General features: G+C 42.5%; 1 protein-coding gene across 1 annotated transcript in view; it reads left to right on the top strand.

The window, feature by feature from the left end:
- The window catches only part of ADAMTSL3 (ADAMTS like 3), a 340647-nt gene that overhangs the window by 86502 nt on the left and 229798 nt on the right, over positions 1 to 24347 (top strand). Inside the window, exons 4-5 of the mRNA XM_059371168.1 lie at positions 18913 to 19040; positions 22413 to 22467. Coding sequence (XP_059227151.1) covers positions 18913 to 19040; positions 22413 to 22467 — 183 coding nt within the window. The remainder of the gene's footprint in view (positions 1 to 18912; positions 19041 to 22412; positions 22468 to 24347) is intronic.

The raw sequence follows: 24347 nt of genomic DNA, 5'->3' as shown, positions 1-24347 counted from the left end.
CCTGGAAATAGGATTGCTGGATCACACGGTGATTGATTTTTTGAGGAATCACTAGACTGTTTACATCATTTTACTTTCCCACCAGCAAAGTACAAGGGATCCCATTTTTCTAAAAAAAAAGTTTCTTCCAAACTTGTTTTGTTATTTCTTTTTCTGGTTTTGTAAAATAAAAAACAAAACAAAACAACAACAACAACAAAAAACCCCAGTCATCCCACAGGTAGGAGGTGGTTTCTCTTTGTGATTCTCCTTTGTGTTTCCCTAATGATGAGTGATGTTGAACATCTTTCCATGAGTTCATTGGCCATCTGCATGTCTTCTTTGGAGAAATGTTGATTTATGTCCTTTGTCCAATTTTGATTTTATTTCATTTATTTTTTAAGTTGAATTTTATTTGAAATCAATTATCATATAGTGTATTGTTAGTTTCAGAGGTAGAGGTCAGTGATTCATCGGTTGCATGTAATACCCGGTACGCGTTACATCACGTGCCCTCCTCAGTGCCCAACTCCAGCAATCCTCGGTGTGTTTCCGAGGGTTGTGAGTCTCTCTTATGGTCTGTCTCCCTCTCTGATTTCATCTTGTTTTATTTTTCCCTCCCTTCCCCTATGCTCTTCTGTTTTGTTTCTTAAATTCCACATGTGAGTGAAATCATCTGATAATTGTCTTTCTCTGATTAACTTATTTCCCTTTGCCTAGTTTTTAGTTGGGTGTTTCTTTTTTGATTTTTGGCTGTTCTTAATATATTCTAGTTCTCAATCCATTATGTCATACATAATTTATAAATATTTCCTCCCTTTCTGTGTATCACCTTTTTACTCCATTAATAGTGTCCTTTGATGCATAAATTTTGCTGAAGCGCCTCTATTCTTGAGTATGTCTTGGCCGACTGTAATATCTTCCTGGAGGGTACTTTTTTTTTTTTCTTAATATTGTAGGTATTGCTTCCCTGTCTTCTGTCATGAAGTGTTGCTGTGGAGAAGACAGACTTTTCACCTTTCAGGCAGCTCGTTTTTACTGCATGAATGCCTTGGAATTTCTCCTTATTTACATCCTCTTAAGGAGTGTGCGCCACCCCCCACCTTTTCATCAATTAGGAAAAAAAATCAAAAGAAAAAAGATACAGAGACTAGTATAATAGACTCACATGTACCTACCACTCAGAATTAACCAATATTAAAGGTTTGTCACATCAGTATATACATACTTTACATGTATATAGTTCAAGAAGTTTCTTGGGTTGGCTTCCGAGAGGCAGAGCTGAGATGAGGAGTCACGTTCAAGTGATTTGTTTGAGGAGCATTTCTAGGGGAGCCCAATAAGGGAGTGGGAAAGGCGACACAGGGAAGGGACAAGGAAGGAGCACGGCCAGGGTGGGATTTCAGGAGTGGTCCCAGCCTCCAGCTCGGCCTGCAGGGAGCCCTGGGGTACGCGTCACCCTGCAGAGCGGGTCTTGCCTCAAGGCAAGGGAGCTGGGTCTGCATCTAAATTTCGAAATTTGTTCATGTGCAGATATTATCCTCCACCCTCTTATTTTAGTGCCCTCAGACTCTGTGGTGATGCTTCGCATTTCGTTCTTGGAACTGATCGTTAGTGACTTTCTTGTCTCTCTTTTCTTGGGTGGTCTTGCCAAGGGTTTGTATCACTTTTCTTTGTCTTCATAGGAAGCCGGGGTTTAGATTGGTTGATCCTGTTTTTTCTCTTTTTGTTTTCTGTTCCGTGATCGCTGTTCACATCTTCATTATTTTCCCTCTACTTTCTATGGGTTTCCTCTGCTGCCATTTTCCTAATGTCTTGAAGTAATTTGAGATCATTGATTTTTTTTTTCAACTTTCTTCTTTTTAAATAGGTGTGTTTCAACTACAAATTGTCTCTATTTGCCTGCAGGAGTTTTATGGTTTCAGGTCTCACAACCATTTTTTTTTTAAGATTTTATTTATTTATTTGACCCAGAGAGAGAGAGATAGAGAGAGAAGGAATGAGCAGGGGGAGTGGCAGGCAGAGGGGAAGTAGGCTCTCGGCTAAGCAAGGAACTCCATGCAGGGGACTCCATCCCAGGACCCTGGGATCATGACCTGAGCTCAAGGCAGATGCTTAACTGACTGAGCCACCCAGGTGCCGTGGTCGTTAATCCATTTTGAGTTTACTTTTGTGTATGGTATAAGAAAGTCGTTCAGTTTCATTCATTTGCATGAGGCTGTCCAGTTTCCCCAACACCATTTGTCGAAGAGACTGTCTTTTTCCCATGAGAGAGTATTTCCTTCTTCACCAAAGAGTAATTGACCGCATAGTTGCGTGTTCCTTTCTGGGCTCTCCACTCCGTTCCCTCGATCAATGTGTCTGCTTTTGTGCTAGGACCACACTGTTCTGATTACTGTAGCTTCATAGTGTATCTTGAAATCTGGGATTGTGATCCCTCCAGATTTACTTTTCTTTCTTAAGATTGTTTTGGCATTTAGGGTCATTTGTGGTTCCATACAATTGTTAGTGTTATTTATTCTAGTTCTATGAAAAGTGTTGTTAGGTATGGTATACATACTTAATGGAATATTAATCATAAAAGAAAGAGATCTTGTCATTAGCAATAACATGAATGGAGCTAGAGGGGATAATATTAAGTGAAATAAGTCAGAGCGAGGCAAATACCATGTGAGTTCATTCATATGTGGAATTTAAGAAACAAAACAAATGGGATCCTTGTCTGGTTTTGGGATCAAGGTGATGCTGGCCTCATAAAATGAGTTTGGAAGTTTTCCTTCCATTTCTATTTTTGGGAACAATTTCAGGAGAATAGGAATTAGTTCTTCTTTAAATGTTTGGTAGAATTCCCCTGGGAAGCCGTCTGGCCCTGGGCTTTTGTTTGTTTGGAGATTTTTGATGACTGTTTCAATCTCCTTACTGGTTATGGGTCTGTTCAGGTTTTCTATTTCTTCCTGGTTCAGTTGTGGTAGTTTATATGTCTCTAGAAATGCATCCATTTCTTTCAGATTGTCAAATTTGTTTTCGTAGAATTGCTCATAGTATGTTCTTATAATTGTTTGTATTTTTTTGGTGTTAGTTGTGATCTCTCTTCTTTCATTCATGATTTTGTTTATTTGGGTCCTTTCTCTTTTCTTTTTGATAAGTCTGGCCAGGGGTTTATCAATCTTATTAATTCTTTCAAAAAACCAGCTCCTAGTTCATTGATTTGTTCTATTGTTTTTTTTGGGTTTCTATTTCATTGATTTCTGCTCTAATCTTTATTATTTTTCTTCTCCTCCTGGGTTTAGGCTTTCTTTATTGTTCTTTATCCAGCTCCTTTAGGTGTAGGGTTAGGTTGTGTACCTGAGACCTTTCTTGTTTCTTGAGAAAGGCTTGTACCGCTATATATTTTCCTCTCAGGACTGCCTTTGCTATGTCCCACCGATTTTGAACCGTTGTGTTTTCATTATCATTTGTTTCCATGAATTTTTTCAATTCTTCTTTAATTTCCTGGTTGACCCATTCATTCTTTAGAAGGATGTTGTTTAGTCTCCATGTATTTGGGCTCTTTCCAAATTTCCTCTTGTGATTGAGTTCTAGCTTCAGCGCATTGTGGTCTGAAAATATGCAGGGAATGATCCCAATCTTTTGATACCGGTTGAGACCTGATTTAGGACCCAGGATGGTATTGGCACAAAAACAGACAAATAGATCAGTGGAACAGAATAGAGAGCCCAGAAATAGACTCTCAACTCTATGGTCAACTGATCTTTGACAAAGCAGGAAAGAATGTCCAATGGAAAAAAGACAGTCTCTTCAATAAATGGTGTTGGGAAAATTGGACAGCCACATGCAGAAAAATGAAATTGGACCATTTCCTTACACCACACATGAAAATAGACTCAAAATGGATAAAGGACCTCAATGTGAGAAAGGAATCCATCAAAATCCTTGAGGAGAACATGGGCAGTAACCTCTTCGACCTCAGCTGCAGCAACATCTTCCTAGGAACATCGCCAAAGGCAAGGGAAGCAAGGGCAAAAATGAACTATTGGGATTTCATCAAGATCAAAAGCTTTTGCACAGCAAAGGAAACAGTTAACAAAACCAAAAGACAACTGACAGAATGGGAGAAGATATTTGCAAACGACGTATCAGATAAAGGGCTAGTGTCTAAAATCTATAAAAGAACTTAACAAACTCAACATCCAAAGAACAAATAATCCAATCAAGAAATAGGCAGAAGACATGAACAGACATTTCTGCAAAGAAGACATCCAGATGGCCAACAGACACATGAGAAAGTGCTCCACATCACTCGGTATCAGGGAAATACAAATCAAAACCACAATGAGATATCACTTCACACCAGTCAGAATGGCTAAAATTAACAAATCAGGAAATGACAGATCCTGGCGAGGATGTGGAGAAAGGGGAACCCTCCTCCACTGTTGGTGGGAATGCAAACTGGTGCAACCATTCTGGAAAACAGCTTGGAGGTTCCTCAAAATGTTGAAAATAGAACCACCCTACGACCCAGCAATTGCACTATTGGGTATTTACCCTAAAGATGCAAATGTAGTGATCCAAAGGGGCACGTGCACCCAAATGTTTATAGCAGCAATGTCTACAATAGCCAAATTATGGAAAGAATGTAGATGTCCATCAACAGATGAATGGATCAAGAAGATGTGGTATATATACACAATGGAATACTATGCAGCCATCAAAAGAAATGAAATCTTGCCATTTGCGATGACGTGGATGGAACTAGATGGTATCGTGCTTAGCGAAATAAGTCAGTCGGAGAAAGACAACCATCATATGATCCCCCTGATATGAGGAAGTGGAGATGCAACATAGGGGGTAAAGGGGGTAGGAGAAGAATGAATGAAACAAGATGGGATTGGGAGGGAGACAAACCATAAGTGACTCTTAATCTCACAAAACAAACTGAGGGTTGCTGGGGGGAGGGGGTTTGGGGTTATGGACATTGAGGAGGGTATGTGCTATGGTGAGTGCTGTGAAGTGTGTAAACCTGGCGATTCATAGACCTGTACCCCTGGGGATAAAAATACATTATATGTTTATAAAAAATTTTTTAAAAATCTAATTAAAAAAAAAAGAAAGAAACAAAACAAATGAGCAAAGAAAGAAAAAAGAGACAGGAAAAAACCCGTCTCTTAAATACAGAAAACAAACTGATGGTCACCAGATGAGAGGTGGGTGGGGGACGGGTGAAATAGGTGATGGGGATTTACACGGGGCATGGGTCTTGAAGAACACTGAGTAACCATATAGGATTGTGAGTCATTGTATTGTACACCTGACACTAACACTGTACGTTAATTATACTTGACTTTGAAAAATGGGGAAAAAACAAAAGAATCTCTCAATTTCCAAATGGGGATTTTTTTTTAGTGTTCTTTTTATTGGTGTTTATTTTATTTGATTTGTGGGCAGAGAGAGTGCTTATATGATATCAATCCTTTGAATTCTTGAGATTTGCTGCATAGCTCAGCTTACAATCAGTTTTTGTAAGCATTTTATAAACAACGCGTGTTCTTGGAATCGTTGGTTATAGTTTTCTATACAGGGATATTCATTCCATTTGTAATTGAGTTGTTTCAGTGCCCTGTGCCTTTACTGATCTGTTGTCTGTTGGATAAATTAGTAAGGGGGTTCTGTAAGAATCTGCCCCCATGACTGTGGATTTTTCCATTTCCCTTTATAGTTCTGTGAGTTTTTGCTCTATATATTTTGAGGTTATGTTATTAGGTACTTTGAGAACTTTTGTTCCATTCTGGAGAATTCAAACTTCAAACATTGTAATGCATCTCAGTTTGTCTCTTCTTCTTAAGATCAGTCCTATCTGATTTGTATAATTATACTAAATTTATTTTGCTTAGTAGTCTTGTGTGTCTCTCTCTCTCTCTCTCTTTTTTTTTTAATCTTTTATTTTCAGTCTTTGTGATCATTATATTTAAAGAATGTCTCTTTTAGGGGCCCTAGGGTGGCTCCGTCAGTTAAGGTTCTGACTCTTGATTTTGGCTCAAGGCACTGTCTCACGGTTGTGAGATCAGCTTCAGATTCTCTTTCTCCCTCTCCCTCTACACCCCACTCTTAAAAAAAATAAATAAGGAATATCTCTTTTATTTATTTTTTTTAAAGAGGTTATTTATTTATTTATTTGACAGAGATCACAAGTAAGCAGAGAGGCAGGCAGGGGTGGGGGAGAAGCAGTCTCCCTGCCGAGCAGAGAGCCCGATGCGGGACTCGGACTCCCAGGACCCGGAGATCATGACCTGAGCTGAGGCAGAGGCTTAACCCACTGAGCCACCCAGGTGCTCAGAAATGTCTCTTTTAAACAGAACATAACTGAATTGTCAAGTTTCACCCCCCTGGTAATCTTTGTCTTTTCATGGCCCATTTATTCTACTTGGAGTTATTGCAATTATTGGTCTATTTGCATTTAAATCTTTCATTTTACTATGCAGTTTTAAATGTATTCATCTCATCTATGTTCTCTTTACTCTCTGTTTTGCTTTCTTTTGGATTGGATGAATATGTGTCCTTAATGTATGTTTTCTCATTTATTAATTTGGGAATTAAAACTCTCTTCTCTTCTGTTAGTGGTGACCCTAGAGATCAAAACATGGATCCTCGACTTAGGAAAATCAGCTGTAAATTTGTCCTTTAATCTTCTTCCTGGATGATGCGAGGATCTCAGGATATCACATGTTACCCACCACTCTCTGACTCATACAACGCCGTTGTCACGTAGCTTAATTACATGCACGTAATTTAAACCCCATGTGCCATTATAATTGCAGTTTTATGTTGTTGCTCTTCATTTAGGTTCATTCATATTTGCCGTTCCTGTTTTGATTCCGCATTTCTTCAGCTCAGGTCATGATCCCGGGGCCCGGGGTGGAGCCCTGCATCAGGCGCCCTGCTTAGCTAGAAACCTACTTCTCTCCTTCTGCTCCTCCCTCCTTCTTGAGTTCTCTGTCTCTCATGCTCTCTCTTTTAAATGAATAAATTAAAAGTCTTTAAAAAAATCCCACCTTTTACCATTTCCTTTAAGACTGCTCTTCTGATGTTGAGTTCACTCTATTTTTATATATTTCTATTTGTATAAAAATGTCTTTATTCCATTCACAGAGGATGATTTTTCTTTCCTTGTTGTCCTCAGTGGGATGTTGATCCATTACCTACTGCTCTGTAACTGTCCAACAGACTTTATTTTTTTTTAATTTTTATTTTATTTTATTTTTTAAATTTATTTTTATTTTTTTTTAAAGATTTTTATTTATTTATTTGACAGAAATCACAAGTAGACAGAGAGGCAGGCAGAGAGAGAGGAGGAAGCAGGCTCCCTGCTGAGCAGAGAGCCCAATGCAGGACTCGATCCCAGGACCCTGAGATCATGGCCTGAGCCGAAGGCAGCGGCTTAACCCACTGAGCCACCCAGGCGCCCTCCAACAGATTTTAATTGGCAGCATTTAGTTTTCCTTGCTAGTTAGTCTTACCTGATATTGTGTTGGACACACTTCATGATGACTTACCCAAGTATTGTGGATGATATCCTATTAAATTTTTCTTCATGTGAAGTACCTTTATACTTAGGAATTTCTTTTTTAACCAAAAGTTAAAGCAAGAACCTCATTGTATTTGGGCATTTTTATTTATGTATCATGCTATAGTTGGAGAGAACTAGTTACAGTTCTTTTTTTTTTTTTTTTTTTTTTTAGATTTTTTTTATTTGAAAGAGAGGGATCACAAGGAAGAAGAGAAGCAGGAGGCAGAGGGTGGGGGGGGGGGCAGGGAGCAGGCTCCCCGCTGAGCAGTGAGCCCGATGTGGAGCTCGATCCCAGGACCCTGAGATCATGACCTGAGCCTAAGGCAGAGGCTTAACCCACTGAGCCACCCAGGCACCCCTGGTTATGGTTCTTTTCTAATTTGTTTAGTAGCTATGAAAGTTGCACTTCTGGAGAGAAACATTACCTAGATGTTCTCATCCATAACATTGGATTGTGTAGGAGTTGTTATGGAGAAGTGCCCTGGGTGATTCCTGGGCTTCCCGGGGTCCATGGTGTCCCATGTGTTAGTGCCAGCATAGGTATGTTCCAAATTATGATTTGTGTACACCCTGGGAATTTTTATTTGAGATTTTAAAATATACTAACCTTTTATATTTGAAATACCTCAGAGAGAAAGCCCCTGGGTGCAAAGAGAGTAGAGATTAGACAATAAACATCATGGAATAACTTCTTATATTCTGTTTCTGTGTGCACATTGCTGACTCATTGTTCAGTGAAGGTGGCAAAGTGCCCTTTGTTGTTTATTTTAAAGTTATTCGTGTCTATGTTTCTTATTGCTAGAACATGATGTTGTTCTGTGGCAAGATTGTAAAGAATCTGACATGAGTTAGAGATGCACATGCCTATTGATTAGCTTCAAGCTGACAGTCATTCATTACCCACAAACCCCCAGCTCAGCCCCCAGGGACCAGGCAAATAGTGTGAATCCGCATAGTCGCTGGATGAGATCTGTGCAAATTGGAGGGCATGTGCCCCTTAAAAATCGTGCAGCTAGGGGACCAGGGTGGCTCATTCGTTAAGCATCTGCCTTTGGCTCAGGTCATGATCCCAGGGTCCTGGGATCCAGCCCCGCATCGGGCTCCCTGCTCTGCAGAAACCTGCTTCTCCCTCTCCCACTCCCCCTGCTTGTGTTCCCTCTCTTGCTGTGTCTCTGTCAAATAAGTATATAAAATCTCTTTAAAAAATCGCGCAGCTGTATCTTGGCTGTTGTAAACATGCTGCAGTAAACATAGATGAATGGGTAGAGAGGACGTGGCGTATATTTGACAATGGAATATCACTTAGCTATTAAAAAGAATGAAATCTTGCCATTTGCAGTCACGCGAGTGGAGCTAGAGAGTATTACGCTGAGAAAAATAACTCAGTCCGAGAAAGACAAATACCATCTGATCCTACTCATATGTGTACTTTAACAAACAAAACAGAGGAGCAAAGAGGAAAAGCGAGAGAAAGAGATAGACCAAGGAATAGACTCTTCACTATAGGGAACCAACTGCTGGTTTCGTTACTAGAGGGGGTGGTGGGGAGGTAGATGGGGAAACAGGTGATGGGGACTAAGGAGACACTTGTTGTGATGAGAACTGGGTGTTGTATGGAAGTGCCGAATCACTAAATTCGACCCCTAAAACTAGGGTCACACTGAATGTTAATTATACGTAAAAAAACTCATGTGGCCATCCTTCATTTGCATTATCGCCATGCTGGGATGTGGGTCCTGTATTGATAGCCTCTCTTCTTGAAAAGTCAGAAATGTAGCTTGTTAGGTACAATCTCCACATTTTTAAACGTTAGCCAAGATGTACTTTTTGGGGGTAAGATATGCAATTATCGTTAAAAAAATCAGATTCGCAGGCCGGGCTCCTCCTGGGTTCGTGGGGTCTCTCCCTTTATCTTAGCGGGTGTCCAGGTGCTGCTTACGTCCATGACCCAGGGCACTAGGAGTCCCGCCTCAAGGGTGGGGTTTGCAGGTGGTTGAGGCCTGAGTGAGATTCCCAGGTGCACCACAGGCCACTTAGTACGGAAGCCCTAGAGTCACCCATCCTCCGTGCGATCTGGGCAGCTGACGGGTCCTGTTGGATCTAGCTCCTGGAAACTGCATGTCTAAGAAAGTCCATCTGAAAAGTTCTCATCCTAAGACAAAACCAGTTTCATAACGATGTATGGTGACAGATATGAACCAGGCTCGTCGTGCTGATCACTGTGGCATAGACAACTGTTGAGTCATCACGTTACACACCTGAAACGGGTATGTTCTGTATCAGTTGTATCTTGGTACAGAAGTAAACAAACAGCGACACAAACCTTCCCGTCTGTGACCTCCTCTTGCAGACCCTGGTGGTCTCCAGCCCTGGGTTCTCATCTCTTGCGTGCCCTGTGGGCTCTGTCCCTGCATTCCTTCCCCACATCCCAGCGAGGGTAATTTTCCCAAAGTAATGATTTGCCCAAGTCTCTCCTCTCCTTAAAGATAAATATTCCAGTGAGTCAGTAAGTTACCGTGCTGGAATGCTTCCCCCGACTTCCAGATCTTCTCCCCGAGCCCTGCCACCCTGTGCTGCCCGCACCCAGGAGGCGGACCTGCGCAGCCTGCATCAGTGCCCTGCATCAGTGCCCTCCCGTGTCCCGTGGCTCCCACGAGCACTGTGGGGCACTGGAGACGGGGGCGAGGGAAGTGTAGTTGCTTCCTTGGCTCTCACTGTAGGGTTGATATGAGCTGTAATTCTTAGTCATGGCTTTAGTGCCTCTCAGGAAACCTTTACACACAGCGTCTTGTCCCATCTCGCACGGGAGACCCAGGCAGATAATGTGAGTCATCGCATGCACAGAGCCTGCCTGGTGCCATTCCGAAGGGCCGTGTCAGCCCTGGGCTTTCCCTGCACCCTGACCACACCTCAGCAAATCGTGGGTTTTTAGAATTCTCTTCAAATTGTCCCTCTCTGAATCTGCCCTCTGTGTTGTGCTGGGCCCTAGGTCTCCTCCCTAACCCAGTGGACCGGATCGCTGTATATAGAAGGTCAGCCTCACTCTCAGAAGTCTGGAAATGGTTCGTTGGTGTTCCTTCATCTGGACCTGGAAAAAACCTTAGTCACCGTGATTTGGGAGGCCTTGGTAACATTTGCAGGAGAATTTTCTTTTACAAGAACAAGAGGTCCAACCAACCTCCAAATTAGGAGTTTGCGCCAAGGGTGTGGATGGTCGGTCCATCTGGCTAACTCAGGGAGGGCACCGGTTGAGGTGAGGAGTCACGGCACTGGGGCGGCCTTCCCGGTGTTGCGGCTCGCTGGAAGGATCCGGCAAAGAAGAAGCTTCCTCAGGGGCTCTCTGGGACTGTACCTACCCGGGGCTCAGGGAAGCTGGGCCTGGCTGGCTCTCCCCTTCTGGTCTCCTGCAGAGAGAGCTTCCCAGGAAGAAGGTCTTCACTCGCTCTGGGGTTGCCATGGGAAGCAGGACTTGGCCAATGTGTTTGTGTCTGGGGAACCGTCTGAACCATGATGTGCTTGGGTGTGGAATGTGGTGTAAGCCCAAGCTGGAGAATGAGACAGAGCAAGTCACAGGAGCCTGGAGGTGTTAGACGTGTGTCCCGAGGGATCTGTGAGGGGTTTTAAGAAGGTGGTGAAATAATTGGGACCAAATTGTTGGAGAGGGTCAGCCAAACCCTGGAGGCCATTGGTGATCAGGGTCATAAGCTATGGACAGCCAGGCGTCCTCCTTATCATGGTGTCAGTTACTGAGGGTCAACCACAGCCCTGAGGGAGACGGTCCTCCTTCGGCTCCAATGTCAGAAGGTCACCAGTGGCCCGCCGCTGTGTCACATGCCCACGTCCTCCCCCTGGCTCCATCCCCTCGTGCAGGCATTGTGTCATCACACGTTCTCACAAGAGGAAGCAGGAGTGAGAGCAGCAAGATATTTTGAGGGAAACTGCATTCATTTCACTTTTATTATGTATATTGTGACAATCATTCCATTTTATTACGAGTTATTGTTCATCTCTCTTTTCTAAAAGATTTTATTTATTTATTTTAGAAAGAGGAAGCACGCAAGCAGGGAAAGAGGTAGAGGGAGAGGGAGCGAGAGAATCGCAAGCGGACTCCCCGCTGAGCAGGGAGCCCGACGGGGGGGCGGGGGGGGGCTCGATCTCACAACCGTGAGATCAGGACCTGAGCTGAAATCAAAAGTTGGATCCTTAACCAACTGAGCCACCCAGGTGCCTGTGGTTCATCTCTTATTGTGCCTGTTTTATTTTTATTTATTTATTTATTTTAAAGATTTTATTTGGAGAGAGAGAGAGAGAATGAGAACCAGTGAGTGAACATGAGAGGGGGATGGTCAGAGGGAGAAGCAGACCCCCTGCTGAGCAGGGAGCCTGAGGCGGGACTCCATCCCACAACTCCAGGATCATGACCTGAGCCGAAGGCAGTTGCTTAACCAACTGAGCTACCCAGGCGCCCTGTGCTGAGTTTATAAATTAAACTTTATCATAGGTATGTATGTATAGGAAAAATCATGTATATACATAGTGTTCGGTACTATCTGTGGTATGAGGCATCCACGGGGGGTCTTGGGATGTATCCCCATGATAAAGGGACAACTGTATGCACTTTTCAGTAGAGGATCAAAGGAACTGGAAAGGGAGAAGAAAGATCCAGGGGTAAAGAGCATCTCTCATTAGTGCCTCACGCACATCTTTAGTTCTGTGTTTAATATGTTCCAGTTGAATTAACTTGTCGAGTCTGTGTGACAGTTTGAGTGACATTTTTATGTCATTTATCCAGTGTATACATTTAAACATTTTTTGTTGTTGTTAAAGGCTGTAAGGTCGTATTAACCTGAAAGAATGTATTTACTGTTAACAAAATCTGGGTCGTTTGTGATCTCCTTAAATAACCTCTGTGGTAACATTGGAATGAACATTTATTTGATGTCTGGGAAGTAATATCCCAGTGGAACTTATTTTATTTTGGGTTGATTTTAATATGGAGCTATTAATATAGCATTTCCAATAAGTGACCTTATATGTGAAATCTGTGTTTAATTATTAACATTTTTGCAAGACTGGTAGAACTGTACTCTTTATTATAAGTCACAGATTTAAGAACTTGTCAGGAAAATATTTTATGATTTGATTTATGCATGGGGATCCATGAAAGGCAAGGAGTCCTTGAGTCTTTATGAGATCATGAACACAGTTACTCCTACAATAGTCTTGGCTTTTTCCAGTCCTGTTATATAATGAGTAAACAATATCTTTTTTGAATTTTTCATCCAAAAATATTCCCCAGCTAGAGCTTCATTTAGGAAAATATGATTTCCTAAGAGATCTTTAAGCCTGATAGTTTTGTTTTTTTTTAAAGCTTTTATTTATTTATTTGACAGGCAGAGATCACAAGTAGGCAGAGAAGCAGGCAGAGAGAGGAGGAGGAAGCAGGCTCCCTCTGAGCAGAGAGCCCGATGCGGGGCTCAATCCCAGGACTCTGAGATCATGACCTGAGCCGAAGGCAGAGGCTTTAAGCCACTGAGCCACCCAGCCGCCCCAAGCCTGATAGTTTTAAACAAACAGCATGATGTGCATTTTGCTTCTCTGAATGTGTTTCCATGGGTTTTCTTCTAGTGGATTTTTCCCCCCTTGAAAAAAAAAGAACTTTTATTAGGTGTTTTATTGCATAAATGGTACATGTTCGTTGTATAAAAGTGGGAACCATAGATAATCAAAGGGAAGAGACTAGGAAAGCATCTGATTCTAACATGGTTACAAAATAGCGATGAACCAAGCCTGAGACCCCACCGGCGATCACACGGAGGGAGAGAGACTCTTGGGGATGGTGAGGGTCCGCTGGCACCTTCGGCAGAACTGGCACATCCTTGGAAAGCACACATCCCTGAGGAGGCTCTCTTAACCAGGTAGCAGGTGCCTCTGTGTCAGCTGCTTCTTGCTCTGGGGCCCTGTGTCTGTCACGGTCAAGGGCTGAAGGCTGCTTCTTTGTCATCACACTCCTCCAGCACCTGTCACTGGCTGTCCGGTGGCTCGTCCAGGCCACTCCTCCACGAGCACTGATTCTTGAACTTCAGAAGCCCTTGGTCTTTGTTCCTGTATGGGAAATTCACACGTGTGTCTGGGTCGTGGGCATCCGTCAAAGGACGGGTACCCCTCGTGTCATCACCTGGATAGAGCCAAATGCTTCTGAAAAACAGAAGCGTAGCTCTGCTTGCCACACAGACAGGGGAAAAAGAAGTCCCAGTGAGATACCCGGAGAAGGTTGTGGTCAGGCGAAACCCAGCAGCAGGTGCGTTCCTTCCAAGATGGAAATTGCCCGCTGCCTGTGACGATAGGTCAGCGGCTGGGTTTGCTGGATTTCTGATGTGTAACGTATAATGGACTGATAACATGGCATTCACGTAATTAGTTAAGATAGCGTATGGAGATGCCCGTGAGGAGGCAACCGGGAACGGTGGTACCCAGCTGCGAAGCCTAGAAGTTGACTCTTCAGAGTTACCTTCAGGCCAGCCATCAGGCTGACACCCATTCACCAGCTTTCATGGTCCCTGGAGTTCAGGGCTGGGGCCGGCCGAAGTGGGGCTGCCTACTAGCCCTGTCTTGGGAGGCTGCCTGCCACCCCACAGCTCAAGAACATAGCCCCACCGGCCGGACCGGGGCTGCTGGATGGCTGCTTTCTTCCCTCCCCTAGCTTCTTCTGCCCCTAACACTGGACGATGGTGATGGGTGTTATTCCTTATTTTTATTGTAACTCTAAACTGTGTCCCCAGATTCTAAGTCTGATTAGTTGGCTGCTGATTTGGCATTACAGTCTGCTTACTACTTAAAAAAAAAAAAAAAAGGCAGAAATAGGCATTAATGGAATTTCATAAAATTAGGGAGCTATGTCCAGCATGTTTACCAGGGACCTGGGCGGACCAGGGAAGTTGCAGAGCTGAGCAGAGTGGCTCATAGGTGGGTGACAGGTCAGGTTCAAATGCATTTTGATAAGACAGCGCTCTGGGCCAACGCCAACAAGAGGACATCCGGCAGTGATTCCTGTTAAGTCCTGCAGAAGCGAAGGTGGGAGCGAGCAGGTTCTGCTGTCCCTGCTTTGAAAAAGACGCTATTTCGACCTTATTGAGACATTTGCTTATAACATTTATGAGATGAGGTGTGATTTGTTACATGTGTGCTGTTTTAGTTCAATCCTCCTGCAGCGAGGGTTGTCATTTCCATTTTATAGGTGAGTTTTAGAAAGGTTAAGAAATGTATCCAGGGTATCCGCTTAGCTTTTGAGCATTTCGCGATACGGCCTCTGTGATGGGATCCAAGAAATGGTGTGTCTGAAAAGGAAGGGAGGGAGAGAAGGAAGGAAGGAAAGAGGAAACTCAGAAACTCAGATTTTATTGGAAGAAACCTGGAGGGTTGGTCAGTGCATGGTCCGTGTTGTATCCTGGACAGGACATTTTAAGATGAAACACGCGCACACTTAAGTGTGTGCAGAGTAAATATTTGTGGAAAAGCTAGGACAGTTGAAGGGAAAGCTCTGGCAGGGTTCTCAAGCAGAAGCTGATGGAGACCGGCGGTCCCCTGCCCTGGGAGGAGGTCCGGTCCAGGAAGGAGCTGCTGTGTCACCATCAGGAGGAATACACGAACATACGTGTGCAGAAACGCCCCAGTGGTGCTTTCTTCTGCCACCAAGAAGCTTTTCTCTGACTGTCTGCGCTCGCCGCGTGCTGCTGGCATCGGAGGGAGAGGCCAGAACTGGGTGCATGTCGGGAATAAGACTGCTGCTCTTTGGGTGAAGAAGCATCCGTGAGAAGGAGCCTGGGGAGACCGGCTGAAGACTGCAAAATCCCACCATCATCTTCCCAGCCAAGGGCAGGAGAAGAACTTGAGGACCCCTCTTGAGATGCGGTTTTTTTCTGTTTTCTTGGGGAGGGGAGGCGAATATCTCACTGACCTAACTAGAGAGACCAAATGCCTACATTTACAACATGATTATTTTAGTTATTTTAAGATCAAGATTCTTTTTTCTTTTCTTTTCTTTTTTTTTTTTTTTTTTATTTTGGTAAGTAAAGGTGGAGAAGTTATGGAAAGAAATCCGACTCTAACTATAAACCGAACAGATGGGATAGTGGGAATAAAAACAAATTAAAGCAATATTGCAAGGAACTCTCAACTTTCATTTAAAAATATATATGATGATGTTTTTCAACTTTTCACATTCAACCTATCGGTAGATCGGGTGACAAAATGAAAAATCAATTTCAGCTGTGTATATTTTAAACGTTTACCTAAATTATTTGGACTTACCAGCCCAGAAGTCCAGATGAATGTATTAAAGTGCTATTTATGTATGTGTGTGTGTGTTTTATGAATTAGAACTTTATTTTACATTATGTTATACACAGGATGCAGTTCCACTTGGTGACATTTAGTGTAGAAAATGGAACTGAACGGTGATCTAATTAGAACAGTAAATAATACGGGTTTAATTAGCTCGTGTTCCTGATGACAGATTTGATCAGTTCCCAGATATTTACCCTTTCCATTCTTTTCATTGGACTATTCCCGAAGTGTTGCCTCGAGCAGGACCGTGCCCGGGGTTATGAATAGGTAGCTTGGCAAGAAGCCATGAAACCCACTGACCCGTGAGTCTGGGGTGGAAATGATTGGAAAAATCCCTCCTTGGTTCATTATTCCATTTCACTTTTGAAAGCCCTTTCTACAGATCCCCCTCTTAATTTAAAAAATAATTTTTGGGGGGTTAGATGAGATAACATGGCCTAAGGGCTTAAGGAAGCCCATGTAATATCTAGTTCAGCTGTTCACTGTGGTTTTATTAGTATTAGGGTTTCCTTCATAAACGTTCCTGTTCTCTGACTTACAGCTTCCCTGTTAAATTCTCTCTGACTTGAACTTTTCTCTGCATCAATGTGGTCTGTCTTTGCTTGCTTACAAATGTTAAATTCAAGTATGACAGCATTTGCTTTAAAGAAAAAAATTGTTTGAAAAAATGCAGAGAAACAAAAACAAAAGAAGATAAAATCACTCAGAGTCTTCGAACCTGGAAGTCGCCATGGCGAACGTTTTAAGTTAACTCACTCCTTTCTCCATGTACTTACACAGTTACCTATATGAAAATGATGCAGTCTTCCCCTGTGTTCTAAGGATTGCCTTTTACCTCCTTCTTCAAAAAAAAAAATTGTTTTTGAGAAAGATGCCCAAAAAATGCAAGTTCAGATAAAACTAACACCCATTACAGCACCCCATGGGTTCATCAGATAGAATGCTTCGTCGTATCAGCTTCAGATCTTTTATGAGGGTGAAGGGGCTATATGACATTCAGCTGGTATCCCTTTGTTGTGGACAGTGTCTGCTCCGAGTCCCACATCCTCTGTTCTCAGAGGCAGCTTGACCCTTCCAACCCCTATGCTTGTCCTTGCGGTATGCTTTTGCGTATACACTCACATACCTGCACCTTTATCCAAAGGATGAAGAGATTGCAAATGCCTTGGGCATTTTTGTTTTAATGTAAATAAAGTGGAAATTTAATGGAAATCTAGTCTTTTCCTTTATAGCTTCTACCCCCCTCCCCCCCGTATAGAAATAAGTGTTTTATTGCTCACAATTTTTAGAAAAGTTCTTGGCTTAAAAAATATTTTTTTTAAATTTTATTTTTTTTGTATGTGTGTGTGTTCCAAAGTTCATTGCTTACTTTGTTGACCTGTCTAGGACAGTCTTGCCTCGGTCAAGTCTATAGACTGTTTATCTATAATTTTTCTACTATTTTAGAGTCTCAGTGCTTTTAATAAAAATTTCCAGTGTATCTGGAAATCATTTTGGTGTATTTTCTGAAAAAGCCCTCTTTTTTTTTTTAATTAATTTATTTCAGTGGGAAGGGGCAGAGGGAGAATCACAAGCAGACTCCACACTGGACATAGAGCTCGATGACCTTGGGCTTCATCTCATGACTGTGAGATCATGACCTAAGCCAAAACCCGGAGTCGAATGCTTAGCTAGCTGAGCCACCCAGCCATCCTGGTTTTTGTTTTGTTTTTATAAACATTCATCACTCTGACTTGTGGTTCCATCTTACCTCCTTATACTTGGGTCTGTTTCTGGACTCTTCTTTTTAAAAAAAATTTAATAGATTTTCAGTACTTATCACAATGCCAACTCTCTACTCTTAATTGAGGCAATTTCCCTTCTTTTCCAGTTTTTTATTGGCTCCTGTAGACTTACTCCACCAGATGAACTTCGGAATCATTTTGTCCGGTTCAGTAAAAATTCCTTTGGGGATCTTGGAGTTGTTATAAATTTATAGATTAGTTTGGAGAGAAGTAACATTTTATAGTTTCAGGTCTACCCACTTAGGACTATGTACGTTTCTCCATTTATTCAATGGAGCCTACTCTAGGCCCCTTTGTGAAGTTTCGTAACTTTATGTAAGTAAGACACATCATTTCTTCTCATATCTACACCTACATATGTCTATATATTTTTATTTTTATTTATTTATTTATTTTTAAAGATTTTATTTATTTGACAGACAGGGATCACAAGTGGGCAGAGAGTTAGGCAGAGAGGGAGGGGAAGCAGGCTCCTCACTAAGCAGAGAGCCCGATGAGGGGCTTGATCCCAGGACTCTGAGATCATGACCTGAGCCGAAGGTAGAGGCTTTAACCCACTGAGCCACTCAGGCGCCCTGTCTATGTATTTTTAACTTATACATGTCCTCCTCTTTTCTCTAGAGTATCCCAACATAAGTCAATGGTGGCCATTTCAGAACACTAATTAAACCAAATTAGTTATTTGGTTTAATTAGTGGACGCTTCTCTATTTTCTTGGATTCCCAAGGCTTTAGTTACATTGTTTTCTTGGGATGGGGCCCATTTCAGGAGATTTCACAAATCCTCATGCAAAATAATTTCCTTGGAGCGAGCGCCTATCTGCCTAACAGAAGGGCAAGGCAGGATTTCAGTGGCGAGAAGTCTTAGGTACAAGTTGGGGACCCTGCTGTGTTGGTTATAAAACATAACTTTGTCTATTTAAATTTTAGAATGATAAAATTTCAGAGTTACAACTGAGCTTAGAAGCTGCCTGGACAAAACCTTCATAGGAAGGGTACTCATGTGTCACTAGTTTCCATATACAACTGTCGTGTGTGTGTGTGTGTGTGAGTGTGTGTGTGTGTGTGTGTGTGTGTGCGCGCGCACATGTGTGTGTTTAATGTAGCCATTCCAAAGCAAAGCACTTTTAGGCAACTTTCTCTCTGTGAACAACTTAGAATAAGACTAGAAAAAACTGGAAAAATGTTAGGATGATTCTAGCATATGTGTCTTAACTTACTGTGTTTTTTCACATTCTAGACCTCAAGAAACATGCATTCTGATGAAGAGAAGGACAGCAACTGGGATGCTTGGGGCAGCTGGAGTGACTGCTCTAGGACCTGCGGGGGAGGGGCTTCATACTCTCTGCGGAGGTGCTTGACTGGGAGGTGAGTGGTGGTCTTATGGCTCTTCTCTGCGGATGTCAGTGCCTTTGAAGGTTGGGGCTGGGGAACAGCTTGCTTCTTGGCTTCAGAAGGAAGCGGTAGGGCGGTAATATGACATCTGCTGTATATAAACATCAGTCATCCTCATGGTACCATATTAAATAGCACTGGCCCCATTTTCATGAGAGAGGCCATAGTCCATCCACCTGAGACTCCCAGCTCAAAGGAGCCTGGGGCACTCGACACTTTAAGCTTTGCGGGAGGGAAGGCAGGCATGTTAAGTCACTCGCCCCAGATTGTCCAGACTAGGGATAATGGCTCAAGTCTTCTGAATTCTAGCCCTAAGTCATCTCAGTTTTTTCACTTTCTCTGAGCAACCGATCAATTAAGAAGGCAATGTACATTCTGTTTTCACACCTTAGGTATGCTTATATTACATAACGTGTTAAAACGTAAGATTGGCTCCTTCAAAAAAATCCATTAGTTTGTTATGATGAGCTCACACTCATCATTGTTTTTGGGACAATTTAAGGTAATCCTTTGTAGGACCATTTAAATCCCAGCAAAGGATTCACCTCAGCTGTCAGGTAAGACAGAGCCCCAGGTTGATGGAACCTGGTGTCCCGGTTCTGGACCAAAGGAAGGCACCAGGATCATGGCAGGTGTCTTCAGATATGGGATATTGAAAAGCAAAAGGGTAAGTTGATTTGCCCTGGATGGTGTCAAGGTGTAGATCAGAAATGCAGGGAGAACACATTTTGTTTAGCTCATGTCGGGATTTGTTGATGTCGCTGTTCTATGGGATATTTAAGAGTGACTACATATACCTTCCAGTTTCCTTGAGACCGTGCATGGCAGGTCAGATGGGAGATCGTCATGTGGCCTTGCAAGGGAGGACCCTTGGTTCACTGCAGGACAGCAGGGGAGGCTGTTGGAGGTGCTGTTGGTGTCATTACCCCAGGCTGAGCTCTAACTCCCAGCACTGGGCTCTACGCGAATGGTTGCAGAACTGAACCCAGGGATTAGTCTTGCACAAAGTGGTGTACCTGCTTCCCCAGTACCATTACCTTGGGGAGGAAGCGAAGACCCTGTTACTCCTGTGTCACACTGTGTGGAAGGATGACAGGATGTGATGCTGTACCGGCATGTCTCTATCCCATTGAGGCCTACAGTAGGAGGACCAGGTGCCTATGGGCAAGGGTCAGGGAGGGGCTTCTCATGTGTGGAATAGGATTTTTTTCCCTCTGCTGTTCAGTCCCTTGGGGGAGAAGTTTCCAGCGTAGAGTCTGGTGCCCAGAAGGTAGGACTTTGGCACTACTCTATCACCTCCAGATCTGAGGAGTGTGAATGATTTGCAATCAGTGGTGGGATTCAGTTGGAAAAGGAATGTGGTTCATTCGTGTTTGTCTTTTTTTTTTTTTTGGTAGCAGCTTTATTTATTTATTTTTCATTTATTTATTTTCAGCATAACAGTATCATTATTTTTTCACCACACCCAGTGCTCCATGCAATCCGTGCCCTCTATAATACCCACCACCTGGTACCCTGACCTCCCAACCCCCCGCCACTTCAAACCCCTCAGATTGTTTTTCAGAGTCCATAGTCTCTCATGATTCACCTCCCCTTCCAATTTACCCCAACCCCCTTCTCTCTAACTCCCCATGTCCTCCATGCTTTTTGTTATGCTCCACAAATAAGTGAAACCATATGATAATTGACTCTCTCTGCTTGACTTATTTCACTCATTTCTCCTCCAATCCCGTCCATGTTGCTACAAAAGTTGGGTATTCGTCCTTTCTGATGGAGGCACAATACTCCATAGTGTATATGGACTACATCTTCCTTATCCATTCATCCGTTGAAGGGCATCTTGGTTCTTTCCACAGTTTGGCGACCATGGCCATTGCTGCTATAAACATTGGGGTACAGATGGCCCTTCTTTTCACGACATCTCTATCTTTGGGGTAAATACCCAGGAGTGCAGTGGCAAGGTCATAGGGAATTTCTATTTTTAATTTCTTGAGGAATCTCCACACTGTTCTCCAAAGAGGCTGCACCAACTTGCATTCCCACCAACAGTGTAAGAGGGTTCCCCTTTCTCCACATCCTCTCCAACACATGTTGTTTCCTGTCTTGCTAATTTTGGCCATTCTAACTGGTGTAAGGTGATATCTCAATGTAGTTTTAATTTGAATCTCCCTGATGGCTAGTGATGATGAACATATGTAGAAGAATGAAACTCGACCATTCTCTTACACCGTACACAAAGATAAGCTCAAAATGGGTAAAAGACCTCAATGTGAGACAGGAATCCATCAGAATCCTAGAGGAGAACATAGGCAGTAATCTCTTCGCTATCAGCCACAGCAACTTCTTTCAAGATATGTCTCCAAAGGCAAAGGAAACAAAAGCGAAGATGAACTTTTGGGACTTCATCAAAATCAAAAGCTTCTGCACAGCAAAAGAAACAGTCAAGAAAACAAAGAGGCAACCCACGGAATGGGAGAAGATATTTGCCAATGACAGTACAGACAAAAGGTTGATATCCAGGATCTATAATGAACTCCTCAAACTCAACACACACAAAACAGACAATCATATCAAAAAATGGGCAGAAGATATGGCAGACACTTCTCCAATAAAGACATACAAATGGCTGTCTTTTTTTTTTTTAATAGTATACACTTGTATTTGTTAAAAAGAACCAGAGGAATATATTGAAGACTATGAGTGACCACTTTCATCGTTCTGTCATACAACCCAAATGCTTACATATTTATTGGTTATTTTGCTAATTAAAAAATGACTTTGATTTTGTCTGGAGTATAATTTTGCTAAGTGATCTATTTTAGTGTGTGTGTGCATGTGTGTGTGTGTGTGTGTGTGAATGTGGTGAGCGTGCATCTTCTCTCTCCTAACTGGGGCCAGCTGATCATTAAACACTTCGGAGAAGGAAGGGAAGTTGCTAAGCTTCTTCTGTCTTTTCTGCACCTATTCAGGAAGGGAAATTTGGGCATGATGAGAACAACAGGAGGAGGAGGTCTGCCTTGACATCGGAGAGCATGTCTCGGTGCCCTGTGGTTTGGCAGACGTTTAAAGCTATCTCCTTCTGCTATGATCCCTCTGATACATTTCTCTGAGGCAGTTTCCTCTTTTCTCCCAGTCTCTTGGCATGTCTTGCCAGCAGTGCCCTTGAGATGTGCTGTTCACAGTCCTGTCTTGGCAATGCTGTTGCTCCCTCAGCTCCTGGACAAGTAGGCACACTGCGGGGGTCCCCTTGTTGATGTCTCATCAACCCTCAGTGGCCATCTTGGCAGGTTCCCAAGATAGCGCTGTGCTGCCTGACTTGCCTGTGGCCCACCTCTGGCTCACCAGAAACCCTCCTGTGAGCTTTGCTAAGCAGACTCTTGAAGTGCTGGGAATCAGTGTGGTAAGACTTACTCTTCACACACAGGTATCATGACCAATTTCCCCGTCTTTAAATTGCTGAGGTATGAATTAGCCACTAACCAACTGCAGGAGACATGGGTTGAACTCCTTAAGGGGGTACCCCTAAATTTCATCCCCTTGGTCTGGGGTTAGCAGATTGAAGCCATCATCACTTTCTTTGTTCTTGGTGGGGCAGAGTGGAAAGTAGGAGCATAGCACACACTTCTCAAAGAACTCTTCAGAAATCCTTCCTCTTTGCAATCCTCCATGAGAGGTCTTCAGCACCAGATCCTTTTAAAAATCAATCAGTCTTCTATTATCTATCTATCATCTACCTATCATCTACCTTCCAGTAAAGGACAGTATTAGGTTAGTTTCAGGGGCATAGTAAAGTGACTCAGCAGATCTGTATACTCTTCGGTCCTCACCATTATAACTGCACTCTCAATCCACTTCACTTCTTTCCCCCACCCATGACCCCACTCACCTCCTTTCTGGTGACCATCAGTTTGTTCTCTATACTTAAGAGTCTGTTTCTTGGTTTGCTTTCTTGGTTTTCTTTGTGTTGTCTCTTAAATGGATTTGTTTTTCTCTGACTTACTGCACTTGGCATTATATTTTCTAGATCCATCCATATTGTTGCAAATGGCAAGATTTCATTCTTTTTCATGGCCAAGTTATACTCTTCTGCGAACACATCTTCTCTATCCATTTATCTATTGTGGGCACTTGGGCTGCTTCCATAATTTGGCTGTTGTAAATAATGCTGCAACAAACACAGGGGTGCATACATCTTTTTAAATTAATGTTTTCATTTTCTTTGGGTTAATACCCAGTATGGAATGACTGGATCTCTTGGTAGTTCTATTTTAAGTTTTTAAAAGAATCTTCATACTGTTTTCCACAGTGGTTGTACCAGTTTGCATTCCTGCCAACAGTGCATGAGGGTTCTTTTTTGTCCACATCCTTTGCCAACACTTGTTTTTTTTTGTTTTGTTTTTAATTTTAGCCATTCTGACAGGTATGATGTCATATCTCATTGTGGTTTTGATTTGCGTTTCCCTGATGATGATGAGTGATACTGGGCATCTTTAATGTGTCTGTTGGCCATCTGTAGGTCATCTTTGGAGAAATGTCTCTTCATGTCTTCTGCCCATTTTTAATTGGATTATTTGGGTTTTGTGTGTGTGTGTGTGTGTGTGTGTGTGTGTGTGTTGAGTTGTGTAATTTCTTCATGTATTCTGGATGATAACCCTTTATCTGATATGTCACTTGCAAATACCTTCTCACCAGGGCGTTTTGGTGCCTTAAGATATGCAAGAAGTTTAACAATTATGAATTTAACACAGAGCCTGCCCTCATAGTTCTTATAGGAGAGGGTTATGCAACAAAGAATTCAGAGAGTGGGAGCAGCATACATAAAGGTGCTAGAGCAGGAAATGAAAAGAGGCTTTTATGCCAAGAGAACCCCAGACAAGGGAGATAGCAGAATGGGCCAAAATTGAAGAAAAAGGTAGATTTGTGAGCCAGGGCAAAGAATCTGGTTCTCAGACTTTCAAAACTCAAAGCTAGTAAAAGTTTTTTTTAAAGGGCATATTTGGAATTAATATAGGCTGTCAACTTTTTTATTTAGCCAAATAAGGACACAAATAAATATGAACAAACAACTTGACTGTGGTCTACCATCACAGACTTTTCAAAAAAGAATTAGAATCAGAATCTTGTCATTTCAATGTCTAAAGGTAGGGTGTACTCTTGGATTTAAAAACCTGTCTTTAAATTGAATTCATTTGGTTTTATGAAAACCCACTCTTTTGCTCTTGTTTGTCTCACTTGGCTTTGGATTAATAAAAATGATTGCAGATATTAACAGCTCACTGA

This window comes from Mustela nigripes, chromosome 13 (assembly GCF_022355385.1).
Source record: "Mustela nigripes isolate SB6536 chromosome 13, MUSNIG.SB6536, whole genome shotgun sequence".
NCBI lineage: Eukaryota > Metazoa > Chordata > Mammalia > Carnivora > Mustelidae > Mustela > Mustela nigripes.
Note: the sequence above shows the minus strand (reverse complement) of the source record. Positions and strands in the feature narration are given on the sequence as shown.